The 16775-nt window shown below is 38.7% G+C and overlaps 1 protein-coding gene across 2 annotated transcripts in view; it reads right to left on the reverse strand.

Moving 5' to 3' along the window:
* Positions 1-16775, reverse strand: part of Mindy2 (MINDY lysine 48 deubiquitinase 2) — a 60525-nt gene that overhangs the window by 22335 nt on the left and 21415 nt on the right. For both annotated transcript variants that reach the window (XM_040739794.1, XM_005075468.4), the window contains exons 3-5: positions 14927-14991; positions 8774-8932; positions 4904-5006 (exon numbers count right to left, since the gene is read on the reverse strand). In XM_040739794.1, the coding sequence (XP_040595728.1) occupies positions 4904-5006; positions 8774-8932; positions 14927-14991 (327 nt within the window). The remainder of the gene's footprint in view (positions 1-4903; positions 5007-8773; positions 8933-14926; positions 14992-16775) is intronic.

Raw genomic sequence — 16775 nt, forward strand, 5'->3', positions numbered from 1 at the left:
TGTTGGGTGGATTGGTAGAGGAAAGGACCTGGAAGGGAATGGGGATCAGGAAAGAATATGATAAAAAATATATTGTATAAAATTTGCAAAGAATAAAACAAAGGTTTAAAATAAAGCAGAAAAGAAAATAAAGGAAAAGGAAAACAGGGATCTATTCTAAACAACAGATTGAAGCTGTTACAACTGCTAACTGATCCTTGGCTGTAGTGTACATTGAAAGAGATGGAAAGTTAGAGGGCATGGTTAAGAAAACCAGGAAAAAGAGTGCATGAACAACATACTAAGTAACAGACATGACACTGCCTTGCCCGAGGTCATTGTGATCATAATGGGGAAGCTACACAGAATTCTTTCTTTTCAAGAGACAATGATGATGTACGCATGAGTGAAGTGATGTGACACTTGCAATTAACTGTAATATGATTTAGGAAGAAAAAATGTGTTGTACAGGAACACAGAAAAAAGGCAGGTATTCAATGTGTGAACAGCTGTGAATTAACAGCATGTGACTGTTCACCAAGAAACTCTTTTTATGGCTTTTAGACTTCTCAAAATAAAAGTTGGGCAAAGAAAAATGATGGATATTACTTAATAAATTAATAATTATTGTCACTAAATAAAGATAATATAAATGCAATTGAGCAAAAAATAGTTTCAGTAAATGAGTAAATATCCTGGAGTTAGTTTCATAAGTATGTGTTTATCCTAGGAATAGTTGTTAAGAGGTTACTTCTAAAAGGTTGTGAAATGAAATGCCTGACTTTGGGTGAGTCTGGCAGTTGGTACTGTGGGAATTTTCTTGTTGATTCTTATTTTCTTTCTTTCTTTCTTTTTTTTTTTTTTTTTTTTTGGTTTTTCGAGACAGGGTTTCTCTGTGGCTTTGGAGGCTGTCCTGGAACTCACTTGGTAGTCCAGGCTGGTCTCGAACTCACAGAGATCCGCCTGCCTCTGCCTCCCGAGTGCTGGGATTAAAGGCGTGCGCCACCAACGCCCGGCTTTTTTTTTTTTTTTTTGATTTTTCAAGACAGGGTTTCTCTGTGGCTTTGGATCCTGTCCTGGAACTCACTTGGTAGACCAGGCTGGTCTCAAACTCACAGAGATCCGACTGCCTCTGCCTCCCGAGTGCCGGGATTAAAGGCGTGAGCCACCACCACCTGGCTGATTCTTATTTTCATGTCACATGTGATCATTATAACAACCAGATTCAAGAAGGTATGGCCATTCAAAAAAGCAATCAGACATGGAATGCTCTGTTTATTGTAACAATGCAGCGCTGTGCTCTCAAGGTGTTAGCACCAAAGAGAAAAGCTGCTTCTTCTGACACCAAAAAGAATGCTAGTGAAAGTATTTCTTATATTCTGAGGCTTCATGGTATATGGAATATTTGGATTTAAAAAAAGTAGTTGTCATTTAAGACTAAAGCTTCTAACACTAAAAATAAACCAGTTTGGATACTTTATTGATTCAAAGGGGGAGATAAAATTGAAGGCTACATACAAAAAGGAACCAGACTATTTCTTGAACATGAATCAAGGGTGTACGTTCAGTAACCATGTGGGAAAAAGTTGCTCGAATGTGAGTGAAAACACTCAGTGTGGCTCTTCCTTATTTATGTGAACTTTGGGGCCTTACATAACTCATTACTAGTGTAATTTTAAACACACTACATACTACTATTTCTTATCATCACAAAACTAGTCTTTCCAACAACTGTGATAAACTTCACATATGATTACTTCTTAGTATAAAAATCATGGGGCTGGAGAGATGGCTCAGAGGTTAAGAGCACTGAATGCTCTTCCAGGGGTCCTGAGTTCAATTCCCAGCAACCACATGGTGGCTCACAACCATCTACAATTCAATCTGGTGCCCTCTTCTGGCATGTAGGCAGAACACTGTATAAATAAATCTTTAAAAAAAATCATATAGAGTTTCACTGCTGTCAAATTGGCTTGTCAAGGACTTCATAGTAAACATGCATGGTATGTGCACTGCAGAGCAGGTGATTCCTTCTTGTATTTGCCAAGATATTCTTCTCAATTATCCATACTATGAAACTACACCTATCCATTACCCTGGAAGTCAGTGTTAGAGAAGCAATGACTTAAACTGTCAGGTTAGGGGGGAAAAAGGATGAAGGAACTGACTTTTCCATGTTCATTGTATTTAATTAGTGTGTTACTAACTCCTGCCCTTATAGAATCACAGCCTGGACAGGGAAAGATGCTGTTATGCTGTTTCCAGTGACTTCTTGCCTATAACATGCTTACCCAAACTTCTTTTCATGATATCATTCTACTTCTTACCACTTTCTGAATCTTACTGTTAATTGCCATAGAATCACAGAATAGTAGAATTATATTTTTAAAAATTATTGTTATTATATATGTGTGTATAGTGTGTGTGTGTGTGTGTGTGTGTGTGTGTGTGTGTGTGTGTGTTGCATGCATATTACTGGATGCATGTGGAAGTTAGAGGCCAACTTTCAGGAATTGGTTCTCTCTTTCTGCCATGGGTTTTGGGGATCAAACTCTGGTCATCAGGTTTGTTGTGGGAAGTGCCTTTACCTCTGAGCCATCTCACCATCCCTAGAATAGTATAATTCTATTAGTATATTGGGTGTTGTTGATAAAGTAGATTTCATAGATAGAATTTCCTTTATAGGTTTATTTTCAGGACTATATCTGACACCAGGAATATATAAAGAAAGGAGTACATTTAGTGAGTAGAATTCTGCATATGGAGAGAAAAAAGATTCTCTTGCTTGTTTTGAGATGATCTCATACTGTGACTCATATTGGCCTGGGACTCACTATGTAGCTACACTGCTCAGGCCAGACTCAAACTCATGGCAGATTTCCAATCTCCGACTGGGATTATAAGATACATGAGACACTACACCTGGAAGAAAACATTTTTTATGATAGTTTTATTGCTTGTTTCCTTCCTAAATTTAAACATTTTTGCCTTAAGTTATAATAAAACAGATGTCACTCAAATAAATGATCAATGTTTCTATATGTTTATGTTATCAAGTAAAAGACAGGGATAAACTTTTATTACTTGCTTTTTTGTATAAATATGTTAAGCTACTGAATAATTAATACAATTATTAGGATGAGTTAATAGGAGATTCATGTACCCATGTTCTTATATGCTCTTACATAGTCTTTTATGCTTTGATGTGTGTGGTGTTCATGGTTTTTTTGTTTGTTTGTTTTGTTTGGAGACAGGGTTTCTCTATATTGTTTTAGAGGTTATCCTGGACTCGCTCTGTAGACCAGGCTGGCCTCAAACTCACAGAGATCCGCCTCCCTCTGCTGGGATTAAAGGCATGCACCACCAATGCCCGGCTGTGTGGTGTTCATGCTAAGGGCCAGAGGTTTGTGTAGGAAGTCTTTTTCAGTTGCTATTCACTTGTGTCTGAGACAGGGTCCTCAGCAATTTAGCTAGATTGGCTGACCAGTTGGTCTCCAGAATGTTCCTGACTCCAAAGTGCTTGGTTTTTAGGTGGGATATAGGAAATCCAACACAGGTCTTACCCAACAGGAATTTTACCAACTGTGTCATCTCCCTACCCTAGCTCATTATTTTGTTTGTTTTTGAGACAGGGACTCTATGTAGTCTTGACTGATCTCAAACTCACAGAGCTCTTCCTGCCTCTGCCCTCTGATTTCTGGTATTAAAGGCATATGCTACCTTGCCTAGCCTCTAGCCTATTATATATCCTTGTAGTCACTAGCTTTAATTTCTAAAAGTGTGTTACTATAATCAATTTTTATTGTATTGCATGTTGAAGAACTGTTTATGAGTGAGCGTGGGGGACTCATCCCCTGCCCCTGCTTTTTTTGATTTTCTTCCTTTTCTCCTCTCTCTCTCTCTCTCTCTCTCTCTCTCTCTCTCTCTCTCTCTCTCTCTCTCTCTCTCTCTCTCTCTCTCTCTCTCTCTCTCTCTCTCTCTCTCTCTCTCTCTCTCTCTCTCTCTCTCTCTCTCTCTCTCTCTCTCTCTCTCTCTCTCTCTCTCTCTCTCTCTCTCTCTCTCTCTCTCTCTCTCTCTCTCTCTCTCTCTCTCTCTCTCTCTCTCTCTCTCTCTCTCTCTCTCTCTCTCTCTCTCTCTCTCTCTCTCTCTCTCTCTCTCTCTCTCTCTCTCTCTCTCTCTCTCTCTCTCTCTCTCTCTCTCTCTCTCTCTCTCTCTCCCCCTACTGTATGAAAGGAGAACTTCAGCCTCAGTATGTTCTTGTATCAGACAGTGGAGTGAAAAGTGGTAAAAGTTTATCCAAATAGCTTCCAGCCTGAGAGCATTCTGGTTTCAGATCTCTTTATTCACTATTTTCTGAAACACCTCTGAAAAATGTTACACATTTTAAAGCAGAGTAAACATAGATTTATTGAGGAAAAATGGCAAAGAACTCTTGACAGTGGGAGGGACTCCAAAGGAGGAAAGCCCTGAAAAAATATTGACCTGTCTCTGTGACAGTGAATTTAGTAATTTTAGTCAGTTACTCATGTTCCAGAATGAGGCTTTCATACTGAACTTCACTGAGACACGGTGGAAAATACATTAACCCTCTTCAGATAAAGGGGTCAGGGTCAGCAAAGCAATCCATTCAGTAAGCCCTAGTAATAATCAATGGACATCTGATCACACCAAAGCTGCAAGTGATCCAAAGCCTTCTATTAGCACCCTGCCCTGATTTTTTACAGCCAGCTGAGAGGGATCTAGAAGAATCTTTTCCTGCACATCTATGAATGCTTCTCTTAATTTTTACAAGAAGTCCTAAGAAATTTACAACTATGAAAATGTTATAAAGAAACCATTATTTTGTATACTTATAAAAGGTAAATGGAAACTCAATGAATTTTACAACAAGTTGTTTTACTAGGTATGAGCAGCACTCACCCACCTTCACTAACCAACTGGCTGTTATCTGACTGCTTACAGGAGATGATCTTCTCCACCAGTTGGTTGTAACTGCAGTTGCCAACGGCTTTTACAATGTCATCAATCTGGAAAACAAATGACTCTCTTACTATCCCTGGCTTGTACTCTAATACAACACTAAACAGAAATGCTTAGAAGCACATCAGGACAGAAGTCAGAACCCAGCAGTCTCTGTTGACAATTCAATCTAACTTACACATTATGAAAACTACTGATCAGTTATATTTGAATTGTGCAAAAATGATAGTTAGTACATGCTACTGTGAAGGCTAAAAAGATGCATCTAAGCAACTACAATACATGAGGTATTTGGGAGGAACAAATAAGAAAATTCAGGGGGTAGAGAGATGACTCGGCAGTTAAAAGCTCTGGCTGCTTTTGCAGAGGTCCTGAGTTCCTTTTCCAGTACCCATATAACTGTTCACAATTGTCCCGTTCAGAAGCCAACACCCTATTCTGATCTCCACAGGCACTACATACATTCGATACATAGACATATAGGCAGATAAAACATCCATAAATATAAAACAAAAATAAATAAGAAAAGAAAAATTCAGTGTTCAGATACAACACAGATGTCTTCAAACAGTGTGGTGGTATGTGCCTGTAACTTTCATGCTGAACCCCTCCTCCACCTGTGACACTTTCACACTTACTTTACTTTTTTTGAGATGGGGGGTCATATAAATCTCAGGGTGTCCTCAAACTCAGAATGCCCATGCCATCTGCCCATCAATTTCTTTTATAAACTTTGAGGCATTTCTTTTTCCTTACAATATTTCTTTGTAATTATATTTTATCTCTCCCTCCCTCCGTCCCTCCCTCCCTCCCCCGTCTCGGTTTTTCAAGACAGGATTTCTCTGTGTAGCCTTGCCTGTCATGGAACTAGCTCTATAGACCAGACTGGCTTCAAACCCAGAGATCCTCCTGCCTCTACCTCTCAAGTGCTAGGATTAAAGGTGTGTGCTTCCACTGACCAGCTGAATTTCTTTACAAGATGATAAAATTATTCAAAAATTGATTTAGGTGACAGTTACACATGAAATGTGCCAGAGCAAGGGAATATTCATATCCAACAACTCAAATCTTACAAAATTATCTCAAAATAGGTCATAGACTAAGCATAATAAATAAAACCATAATAAATTTAGCAAAGAAAAAGCACAACAGAAAACAGTCAAGATTTAGAGCTAGAAAGAGTTTTTTTGGACTTAAAAAAATCAATAACCTATGTTTCACTAAATCAAAACTTGATCAGGAGCAAAGGCTCAGTGGTTAAGAATACACACTGTTCTTTCAGAGGACCTGATTTGATTCCCAGCACCTATATCATGGTTAACAACCACCTGTAACTCAAGCTCCAGGGAGTCCATATACCCTCTTCTGACCTCTGCAAGGACCTGCACACATGTGGTACATGTATGCACACACATACACAGACACACATAAAAATTAAAATGAAATAAAATAAAAAACCTTGATGCCAGATGTGGTAGCATACACCAGCAACCTGGCACTTAAGAGGCAAGAAAATTACAAATTCTATGCTAGCTCTGGTTATATATAGAGATCCTATTTTAAAAAACCAAAAACACCAATTAGAAAATTGGAGGGGAAAAAAGGGAAGGAGAAAAAGAGAGATTTTACTGAAGAGGATACACTAACAGCAAACAAGCATGGGAAAATACATTCAACATCATTAATAGTTAAAGATACAAACTTTAAAAATCCAGGCACGGGGCTAGATGATTCAGCCAGTAAAGTACTACCATCTGAGGATGTGGACCTAAGTAGAATCTTCAACATTCATGTAAAAAGTCAGGCATAGTGGTATATGCCTGAAATCCTAGCACTGGGAAGGCAGGAAGACAGGAGCTAGCCTGGTTTATATAGTGAGACCCTATTCCAGAAAAAAAAAAACAACCAAATAAAGTTGTTTCTCCCAAGACCTCCTCTGCACTCTATTCTAAATAAAGGTGGCTTCTTTACTTTCAGTCAGCTTGATTAGAGAATGGGGGGCAGACTAGGTCTTCCTGTCTTTCTCTGCTGCTAGCCACACTTGCAAGTAATTGTATTCCCTTGTGGACTGTCCTCTCAAGCTTCAGCAAGTAGTGTTGCTGGGTTTTAACTACTGTCTTTCCAGAGTTAAGGGGACAATGGTTCCTGGATGCAGATAGCTCTAAGATGCTTCACTACTCCCTTACCTTTGCCCACATCTTTCTATCTAAGCTCTTCTTAAAACTTTGTTTGGTTATACTAGAGTGAATCTAGAATGCAGATTATTAAATACAGGCAATCACTGGATACAGAGCAATGTGCAAAATCCTTCACACATTAGAGTGATGAGGATATGGGAGTGGCTTTTAAAATAAATGTCAGAGTATTAAAAATCTCTATTTAAGCCAGGCATTGGTGGCACACGCCTTTAATCCCAGCACTCGGGAGGCAGAGGCTGGTGGATCTCTGTGAGTTCGAAGCCAGCCTGGTCTACAGAGCAAGTGCCAGGATAGCATCCAAAACAATACAGAGAAACCCTGTCTCGAAAAAACAAACAAACAAAAAAATCTCTATTTAATGCTATGCTCTTGACCAAGAAGAGGTCTGGCTTTTCCAGACTCCTGGGGTGATAACCTCTAAGCTCTTGGGATTTCTCTAGTAATAAGACCAATGGTGCTATTTATGACAGAGCCTTCATGCCACACCTGCAGCTCACACTAAAGCACAGTGAGTCATGGAGGCCCCCTTGAACAATGTGGCACCAACTCTAGCTTCCTGGAAAGGAAGGATTGGAGAATGAGATCAATCACATTGGCAATCAATCATAAGAAATCTGAACTGTGGAGGCTGAATTCTAGGACTGGCAACACTCTATGGATACTGCCATAGGCCAATTCCAGGAGGGCAGCATGCCGGAGGACAGGAGTTTCCTAGATAAAGCCTACACAGATTCTACCCTATGCATCTTCCCTTGGTTAATATGAACCTGCATCTGATTTCTCTTGTGTGCATCATTATAGTAATAAGCTGAATTATTTGTTTGCAATGGTACACCCAAGAGGGTTGTCTTAGTTAGGCTTTCTATTGCTGTGAAAAGACACCATGACCTCAGCAATTCTTATAAAGGAAAACATTTAATTGAGGTGATGGCTTACAGTTTTAAAGGTTCAGTCCATTATCATCACAGTGGGGAGAGTGTGGCAGTATGGAGGTAGGCATGGATGCTGGAAAAGTAGCTGAGAGTCCTACATCTTGCGGGCAACAGGAAGTCAACTGGGACATTGAGCAAAAGACCCCCTGCCTACACTGTGACACACTTCCTCCAACAAGGTCATACCTACTTCAACAAAGCTATACCGCCCAGTAGTGCCACTCCCTTTGAGAACTATTTTCTTTCAAACCACCACAAGGGTTCTAGAAAATCATTAAATCTTAGGATATTTTGGAAAACCCTCTAAACTTGCAATTGATGTGAAAAGTGAGGGGATTCTTCATTTGACTCTGTGGTTAGGGTCAGAAGTCTTGAGCAGGTTGGGTGGTCTGGAAGACTGTGTTTGTACCCTCACAGTTTTGCTAAGTCCAGATCAAAGAGCAAGCATATTCATATTAAAAATATCAGTTGAGATGAACTTTCCTGCATTGTGGTTATTTGACTATTATTTTTATATGTGTATCAGTGGCATTCCTGGTGTCTGCATCTGTCAAAAGAGAGCATTAGATCCCCTGGAACTGGAGTCACAGACAGTTGTGACCTATCCGCAAGAGTAGCCAGTGCTCTTAACCACTGAGCCATCTCTCAAGGCCCCTGTATTTATATAGCTGAAACTCTACTTACCTGAGGATCCACTAACCACCCATGATACAAAGGAATATCTAGAAGATCGAAGACTATGCACTCTGGTGTGTACTCAAACACTCGCACCCCAGTGAACCTGACATTCACATCCAGGCCTGTCTGTAGTTTGTGCAATATCGCCATAGCATCACTCATATTCTGAAAATACAAAGGGGAGAAGTAGAATTCAGAAGAATAAGAACTGCAAAACAAGAAAAGTTGTGTGTGGTGGTGACAGGTGACATGAGCCTGTAGTCACAGTAGGGTTCCCATTTGAATCCAAGATTTCCAGACCAGCCTAGGCATGTTCTCTTCCTCTTCCTTCCTTCCTTTCTTTTCTTTTCTTTTCTTTTTTTTTTTTTGAGACAGGGTTTCTCTGTGTTATCTTTAGCTGTCCTAGAACTTGCTCTGTAGACCAGATGAGCCTTGAACTCACAGAGATCTACTTGCCTGCCTCTGCCTCCCAAGTGCTGAGATTAAAGTTGTGTGCCAGCACAGTATAGCCTAAGACCTGTACTGTTTCTAAAAAATAAAAAAAATTAAAAAAGAAAGAAAAAGGTTAAAAATCTCTATTTTATCCAAGTTATTCCCCTCTTTGACACTTTTATTTTCATTGTATGATTTTATTCTTTTTTTTTTTTTCTTATACTGCTGCAGCACTAGGGATCAAATGCAGGGTTTTGTGCGTGCTAGACAAGCCACATCTTCAGCTCCTTAATAGACTTTCATTACATACATACCTGTGTACCAGGCACTAAACTGAGTTCCATCAATACAACAGTGAATATAACAGGCTTTCTGCTGTCATGTGATTAGCATAGTGCTACAAAAGAAAGTCATGCAAATGTACAATATGATGCCAAGCATTAACAAATAAAAGTGAGCAGGATGAGGTAGTGAAGAGTGGCAGGAAGTCTATTTTTAGACTAGAAAGTCTAAAGGAAAAGTCTGACGTTTAAGAACTCTGCCACTTCAGGACCCAGTGAAGAGGCAGTAGTGCAAATGCCCACAACAGTATTATCAGTGGCACAAGAAGGAACTCCTGTCACATGCTATAGCACAGATAATCCTTCAAGAACAAAATAAGCTCTCCAAAGAGCAGATGCTTTGTGACTCTGTTCTATAATCTTAAAGCGACCACAATGACCAGAACACAAAGTAGAATGGAGGGCTCCTGGGACAGTAGGAGTAAAAAGTGTGAGGTTATTGCTTGGTGGGTATAGAGTTCAGTCTCACAAGATGAAACAGTTGTAGAGCTCTCTCACTGTACAGTTTAAGCTGGACATGGTGGCATATGCCTTTAATGCCAGCACTCAGAAGGCAGAGGCAGGCAGGCCTTAGTGAGTTCAAGGCCAGCCTAGTCTACAAAGTGAACTCCAGGACAGCCATGACTGTTACATAGAGAAACTTGTTTCAAAATACAAACATACAAGAAACAAAACAAAACAAAAAAACTGTACAGTTTAAAATGATGGCCTATGAATGTAATGTTATATGATTTTACTATAACTTAAAAACTAGACATGAACTCTTGGGCTATGAAAGGATATGGAGGAACCTAACTGCACATCATTAAATAACAGAAGCAGATCTGAGAAGACCGAGACTTGTGGAGTCTGACTCTGGAAATGGCTGATCTTATGGAAACTCTAAAAAGATAAGTTGTCAGCAAATCAGAGAGGGAGGAGTACCTAGAAGCACACAGTGAGACATTTCTGTGCTGTGTTATGCTGGTGGATACATTCCATTACACACTTGTCAAAATTCACTGAATATATAACACCAAAGGTGAAACCTACTGCAACCTATGGACTTTAGGTGAAGTTCTCAGAAAAAAAATCCACCACATGTTAGAGATTCTTTAAAGCTGACTGATTGACTAGAACTTGTAAACAGCTGGAATGTTTCAGATCCAAAGCCCAAATTACCAATGGCTATCTATAGTCCTTTTAAGAGGCCATCATCCTTGTGACTATTAGGTAAAGACGTTTAGAAGGCCACTCTTATTTCTCTAGATGAGTCCTTCCCTGTATGTGGTCTAACAAACATACTACCTTGGTGTGGGAAGATAATAATGGAGAAGCTGTATGTACAGGTTGAAGAGGAGAGGGAGGCATATAGAAACAGTTTCTTTTCCTGTACTTGATTTTGCACTGAATATATTGAACATGAAAAAAAAAGGAGGACTGCAGGGAGGAAGGGAAGAAGATGGAGAAAGAAAGGCCTCTTTGAAACTAAGTTCTGGCCAGGTAGTGCATTTGGAAGGCACAGGCAGGTGGGTCTCTGAGTGAGTTCCAAATAGCCAGGACTACACAGAGAAACCAAGCATGTCTTGAAAAACAAGCAAGCAAACAAACAAAAATCAAACAACAGTAACAAAAATAAAAATACTAACAAAAAACTGATACAAAAATGAGCATATTACAATACTTGTGGACAGCAAGGAATCCTATAAGGGTAGATCTAAACAAATGAAGGGAATTGTAGGTCAAGTCTGATAGGCAGAAAACAGATCACAAAATATAACTCTCAGATCAAGGAGTGAGTAAAGGTGCTTCCTGAACAAATCTGATGATCAATTTCATTGATGGAACCCACAGTAGAAAGAGACAACTGATTCCTGCAAAGTTGTCTTCTTGAATTTCACATGCAAACTCTGGCAGCAAATGCATGTAGATGAATGCATTAATTGATTAAAAATAAATGTCAAATAATTTAATGAAGATTATTTTAAAGCCCATTTTTATTATTTTATCACTAAATATAAGCATAAACAGGATATATCTCATAGAACAAATAAAAACCAATACATACTGCAATTCTAGCAGAGGACAGAAAATTCAAGGCCAGGATGGGCTCCATAGTAAGATCAAGTCTCAAAAAACAGTAAATAATTTCCTACCATTCAATAACCATCAAAATTAATAAAACTGATAATATAGGTAAATTTATAAACAAAGGTTAAAGAGAGAAAATATTTGGACAACTTCTTCCTAATTCCAAATTGATAATTATGGTATAAAATACAGGAGTGAGGGATGGATGACTGCTGATACCCTAAGAAGAGGCTACTATTGGGTCCTTAAAGGTGATGGCAAAACTGTTTTAGAACTTCTCTCAAAGGTACTTCTAGCATAATGAAGTAATTTAAATGCAAAACATATGTTTGTTTATTTCAGGCAGTCATGCTGTCTGTGTAGGCCAGGCCATGAACTTTCCGTCTTCCACCATCTGCCTACTGATCACTTAGATTACAATGATGTGCTGTCACAGCCAACTTAAACATAAGTATGTTTTATAAACACATTTGTGATCATTTAAAAACTTGTCAGGCTGAAAGTGCAGCTTAGTGATAGAGTCCTGACCTATCTAATACCCTACAACTGCAAAAATAAATAAGTGAAATTAAAAAAATGAAAACACACTGTGTTGTCTTACCCTTGTCTATTTTGCAAAGCTAGAAAGTGCGCATTGTCAACGCATTGGCTTTTGGCAGAGGCTTCACATGAATATCAAAGCTCTGTGTTGGTCTTTCCAAATGTTGGTCTGACCATGTCAGTTCATATGAAGTCTCATTAAAAAGAGGTTCCTGTGCCTTTAATCCCAGCACTGGGGAGATAGAGGCAGATGGATCTTTGTGAGTTTGAAGCCAGCCTGGTCTATAGAGAGAGTTCCAGGACAGGCCCCAAAGCAATACAAACACATTTGTGTCTCGAAAAACAAACAAAACAAACAAGCAAACAAAAAAAGAGGTGTCTGGTACCTGTGGGTTTTAAACAGGTGCTCAGACTCAGCATGTAGCTTGTTCACACTATTCTTAAAGTGAATTGCAGTACAGAATAACTTCACCAATACTTTCCGTATTTATTTTAAGTACAGGGTAGTCTGAAAAAATGGTTACTGTGGTTGGGAGAGGAGGTGTCACAGCATGCATGTGGAGGTCAGAGAAAACCTGGGTGAATCTGTTGTTTCCTTTCACCAAGTGGGTTCCAGGAATTGAATTCCTTTATGCACTGAATCATCTCTGTGGCACCAGGAATGATTGCCTTAAGTACTTACATATCCTTTGTCTCAAAGTAAAACAGACTTTCCACTATTCAGGAGTCCAAGCCACTATAATGGAAATGCATCCACAGATTGTGTGGTGGTTTGAAAAGAACAAACATGCTGCTGTCACTTGCAAACACTTGTCAGATGGATCCTTAGGACTCATTAACAGAAGTAAAATGACACTAGGATGACCAACCACTATTCTGAAATGGAGTTTTGATGTTATTCAACAATGCCTCATTGAGTTCAGTAAGACATTATATGAACTTATATGTGATATAAATGGAACCTTACCATGACCATCTTATAAACTATTATTTTCTGGTCTTGTGTGAACATGTCATGAAATTAGAAAGGGAACTCTGAAAGGTGAAGATGAAATCTAAAGGTGAGGGGAAAAGAAAGAAAAAAATGACAGTAATAGAGTTCGTATTAAGTGAAAGTAGGAAGGGCTGAAGGGGAGAAAAAAGGGACCAGAAAAGAGGAGGGGCAGGAGAGGGGTAACATAAGAACAAAGCATGCATGAAAATTCTACAGTGAAACACATTACTTTGTATGTTAGCTTTAAAAAAAGTCAGAAACATCACTTACTGATTTTATATACTAGAAGCTGATGCTAAGATTTCATTGAAAAAGAGGTTTCTACTGCTAAAAAATTGTTTGAAAATCACTGCTCTAAACTACAAATTCTCCTAGTAATTTTTGGGAAAGTTACTGAGTAGTAAACATAGGTCCTTCTGAGCTATACTTCAGTTTTCTTTAATAAAATTTAAATCAGCCTACTACAGCTTGGTTTGAAATTTGTACTGTTTCTATCACTAATAAAGTTATGGCTTCTTGTTGGATGAAAAAAAATCAGCCTAAAAAGTTGACTGCAGTTATTTGCTTATAATGCAAGATGTAGTAGGCTCACCCCTACAGCAAGATGTTGGTTTTTCAACTGTATTAGGATAGGATTATATGAACATTCAAATTCAAGAAGCTCCATAAATTAATCCCAGCACTTGTAGGTAGAGGAAGATGTTTATATGTGAATTCCAGGCTAACCTGGTCTACATTGTGAGCTGCAGGCCAGCTGAGTCGACACAGTGAGACCCTGTCTCAGTCAGTCAGTCAGCCAGTCAGCCAGCCAGTCAGTCAATCAATCAATAAATGAATGAAAGAAAGAGAGGGAAAGAAGGAAAGATAAACTCTGAAAAAAAAACCCATGAACTTTGTTTCCTGTTGTGAATTTGCTCCTGATGGTTGTCTTGTTTTTTGAGAGATGGTCTCACTGTGTAGCCCTGATTAGCATGGAAATCTATGCAGGTCAGGCTTCCCCGTGCCCAACTTACGACATATTTTAAAGGTTACTTGGACAGTGAGAAAGAATCTCCAGAGATGTTCATTTCCTCCCCAGGTGACCCTTCCTTTCACAAAAGTGCTAATTTCTTTTTCCTTCCCTCTATTGATAAATACAAAGAAAACTGAAGAAAATGAGGCTTGCTTATTTACGCCCAGCTTTGGTAATTTTGAACCTTCTGTGCCTTCATTACAGAACAGGGTCTCTAAAGAACATACCAAAAAATGTGGGTGTGTTGAAATTATACAATTGCACAATGTGTCCTGACATCTCAGCCAGCACTTACTCAACTTTATCTTAAACATAACTTGAGGACTGCCTGAGTGTTTACCTGGCACGTACACGGTATTGAATTCAATTCTCAGCACTGGAAAAATGATAGTAACTTAAGTGAAACAAGAAAAGATAAATCAATGACAAATTTACTTCAGAGTCAATTTTTTCAAGAAAAATGCCAAATTACCCTGTACAGATTTATAAGATGGTATCAATGCATAATTAATACATACATTCATAGAAAACAGGAATCCAAAAATTATGGCTCTGAACCAAATATGGCTCTGAGCTTTTTTTTTTTTATATTTTTAAAGGGTAGTTTAAAAAAAAAAGAAAGAATAAGCAATGGACTTGAACTTATGTAGCTGGCAAAGTCTAAAGCATTTACTATCCAGTACTGTAAAGAAAAAGTTTCAAACCACAATGATTATTGTGTATATTCATAATGCAAAATAATATATTTTAATATAAAATCATGTTTATACCTGTTCATAATTTACACGTTGAATTTCTGAAATTTCTTTTGGCTTTGCCTCAAGCATGTAGTCGCCTGTAAAAAGAAATTATAAATTGCCTTTAAAATATACTCTTTCTGCTTATAAAATATTTTTTAAACATAAATTTTTAAACATTGCAGCAACAGGTTGCTTATAATGTTCAACTCCTTAGTTCTACCTAGAGAAAGTTAAAGTTAACTATTCACCTTATATAGTTTTCTTTTTTCTTTTTTTTTCTTTTTTGTTGTTTCTTTTTTCGAGACAGGGTTTCTCTGTATTGTTTTGGAGGCTGTCAGTCCAGCCTGGCCTCGAATTCACAGAGATCCGTCTGCCTCTGCCTCCCAAGAGCTGGAATTAAAGGCGTGAGCCACCAATGCCCGGCTTGCCTTATATAGTTTTCAAGGTATACATATAATGCTCATGAACTGTCCCTTTCCTTTCCCTTTCTTCCTTTTTGTGGCACTAAGGACTGAATCCAGGGCCCTATTTGTGGCAAGCAAGCATGTAGAACTTTATCTCCAGCCCTTTTTAAACATACATACATACATACATACATACACGTTTCTCCTGCATGCATGTCTGTTTATGTTAAGTGTGCCTGGAGTCAAGAAGAGGGTATTGGTGTCCCTGCAACTGGTTACAGAGGGTTGTGAGCTGCCATGTGAGTGCCAGGAGTCAGACACAGGTCCTCTGCAAGAGCAGGAAGTGCTCTTAACCACTGAGCTATCTCTCCAGCCCCACTTCTTTTAGTCTTTGAGACAAAGTCTCACTAAGTTGCCCAGTTTGGCTTGACCTTGCTCTGTAACCAGGTTGGTCTTGAACTAGAGGTCCTCCTGCCTCAGCCTCTTGAACAACTAGATTTACAGGCCTATGCCATCAAGCTTGATTTGAATTTTCTTTTTTATTTTCCACTTTACAATGTATTTGAGCATCTTCCTGTGACCTTAGAGATCCCAAAGAATGTGCCAACTTCAGTTGCTATAATTTAACTACTTCTCCTCCAATGATCTCAAATACCACAGATGCTATCAACATATAAAAATCTTTTATTTTGTGCCGGGCAGTGGTGGCGCACGCCTTTAATCCCAGCACTCGGGAGGCAGAGGCAGGCGGATCTCTGTGAGTTCGAGGCCAGGCTGGACCGACAGCCTCGAAAACAATACAGAGAAACTCTGTCTCGAAAAACCAAAAAAAAAATATCTTTTATTTCTATCAATGTATACCACTCTTTTTTAGCTCTTGGGAGGCAGAAGTTGATGGATAGCACCCTAATCACTGCTATCATTTTTTAATGCACACATACCTTTTCAATATATGTGGCATCTTTAAAAATGTGGAACACAATTTTATATGTATCTATCACTTTCTCTCTGTACGTACAAACACACACACGTTTCTTAAAAATTTATGTGTATGAATGTTTTGCCTGCATGTATATCTGTGCATCATGTGTGTACCTCAGAGGCCAGAAGAGGTCATCAAATCCTCTGGGACTGGAGTTACAGACAGTTGTGAACTGTCTACAGGTGGGTACACTTGAATTGGATTCCCTGGAAGCGCAGCCATTGTTCTTGTTCTTTTGTTTTTTATGTTTTATATGTCTCATTATGTAGCCTCGAATGGCCTGGAACTCACAGAGATACACATGCTTCTGCCTCCCAAGAGCTAGGGATAAAGACATGTGGCGCCATACATGATATATATTATTTTTATATAAAGATTATGGAGTTCTTGTGTATTGAACCTAGGGCTTTGAACATGCATTAAGCATATGTGCTCTACCATTGAACAACAGTCTACATATTGCCTGTGAAATTAACTGAAAATACCTTTTTCT

This window comes from Mesocricetus auratus, unplaced genomic scaffold (assembly GCF_017639785.1).
Source record: "Mesocricetus auratus isolate SY011 unplaced genomic scaffold, BCM_Maur_2.0 Super-Scaffold_100691, whole genome shotgun sequence".
NCBI classification, from domain to species: Eukaryota; Metazoa; Chordata; class Mammalia; order Rodentia; family Cricetidae; genus Mesocricetus; species Mesocricetus auratus.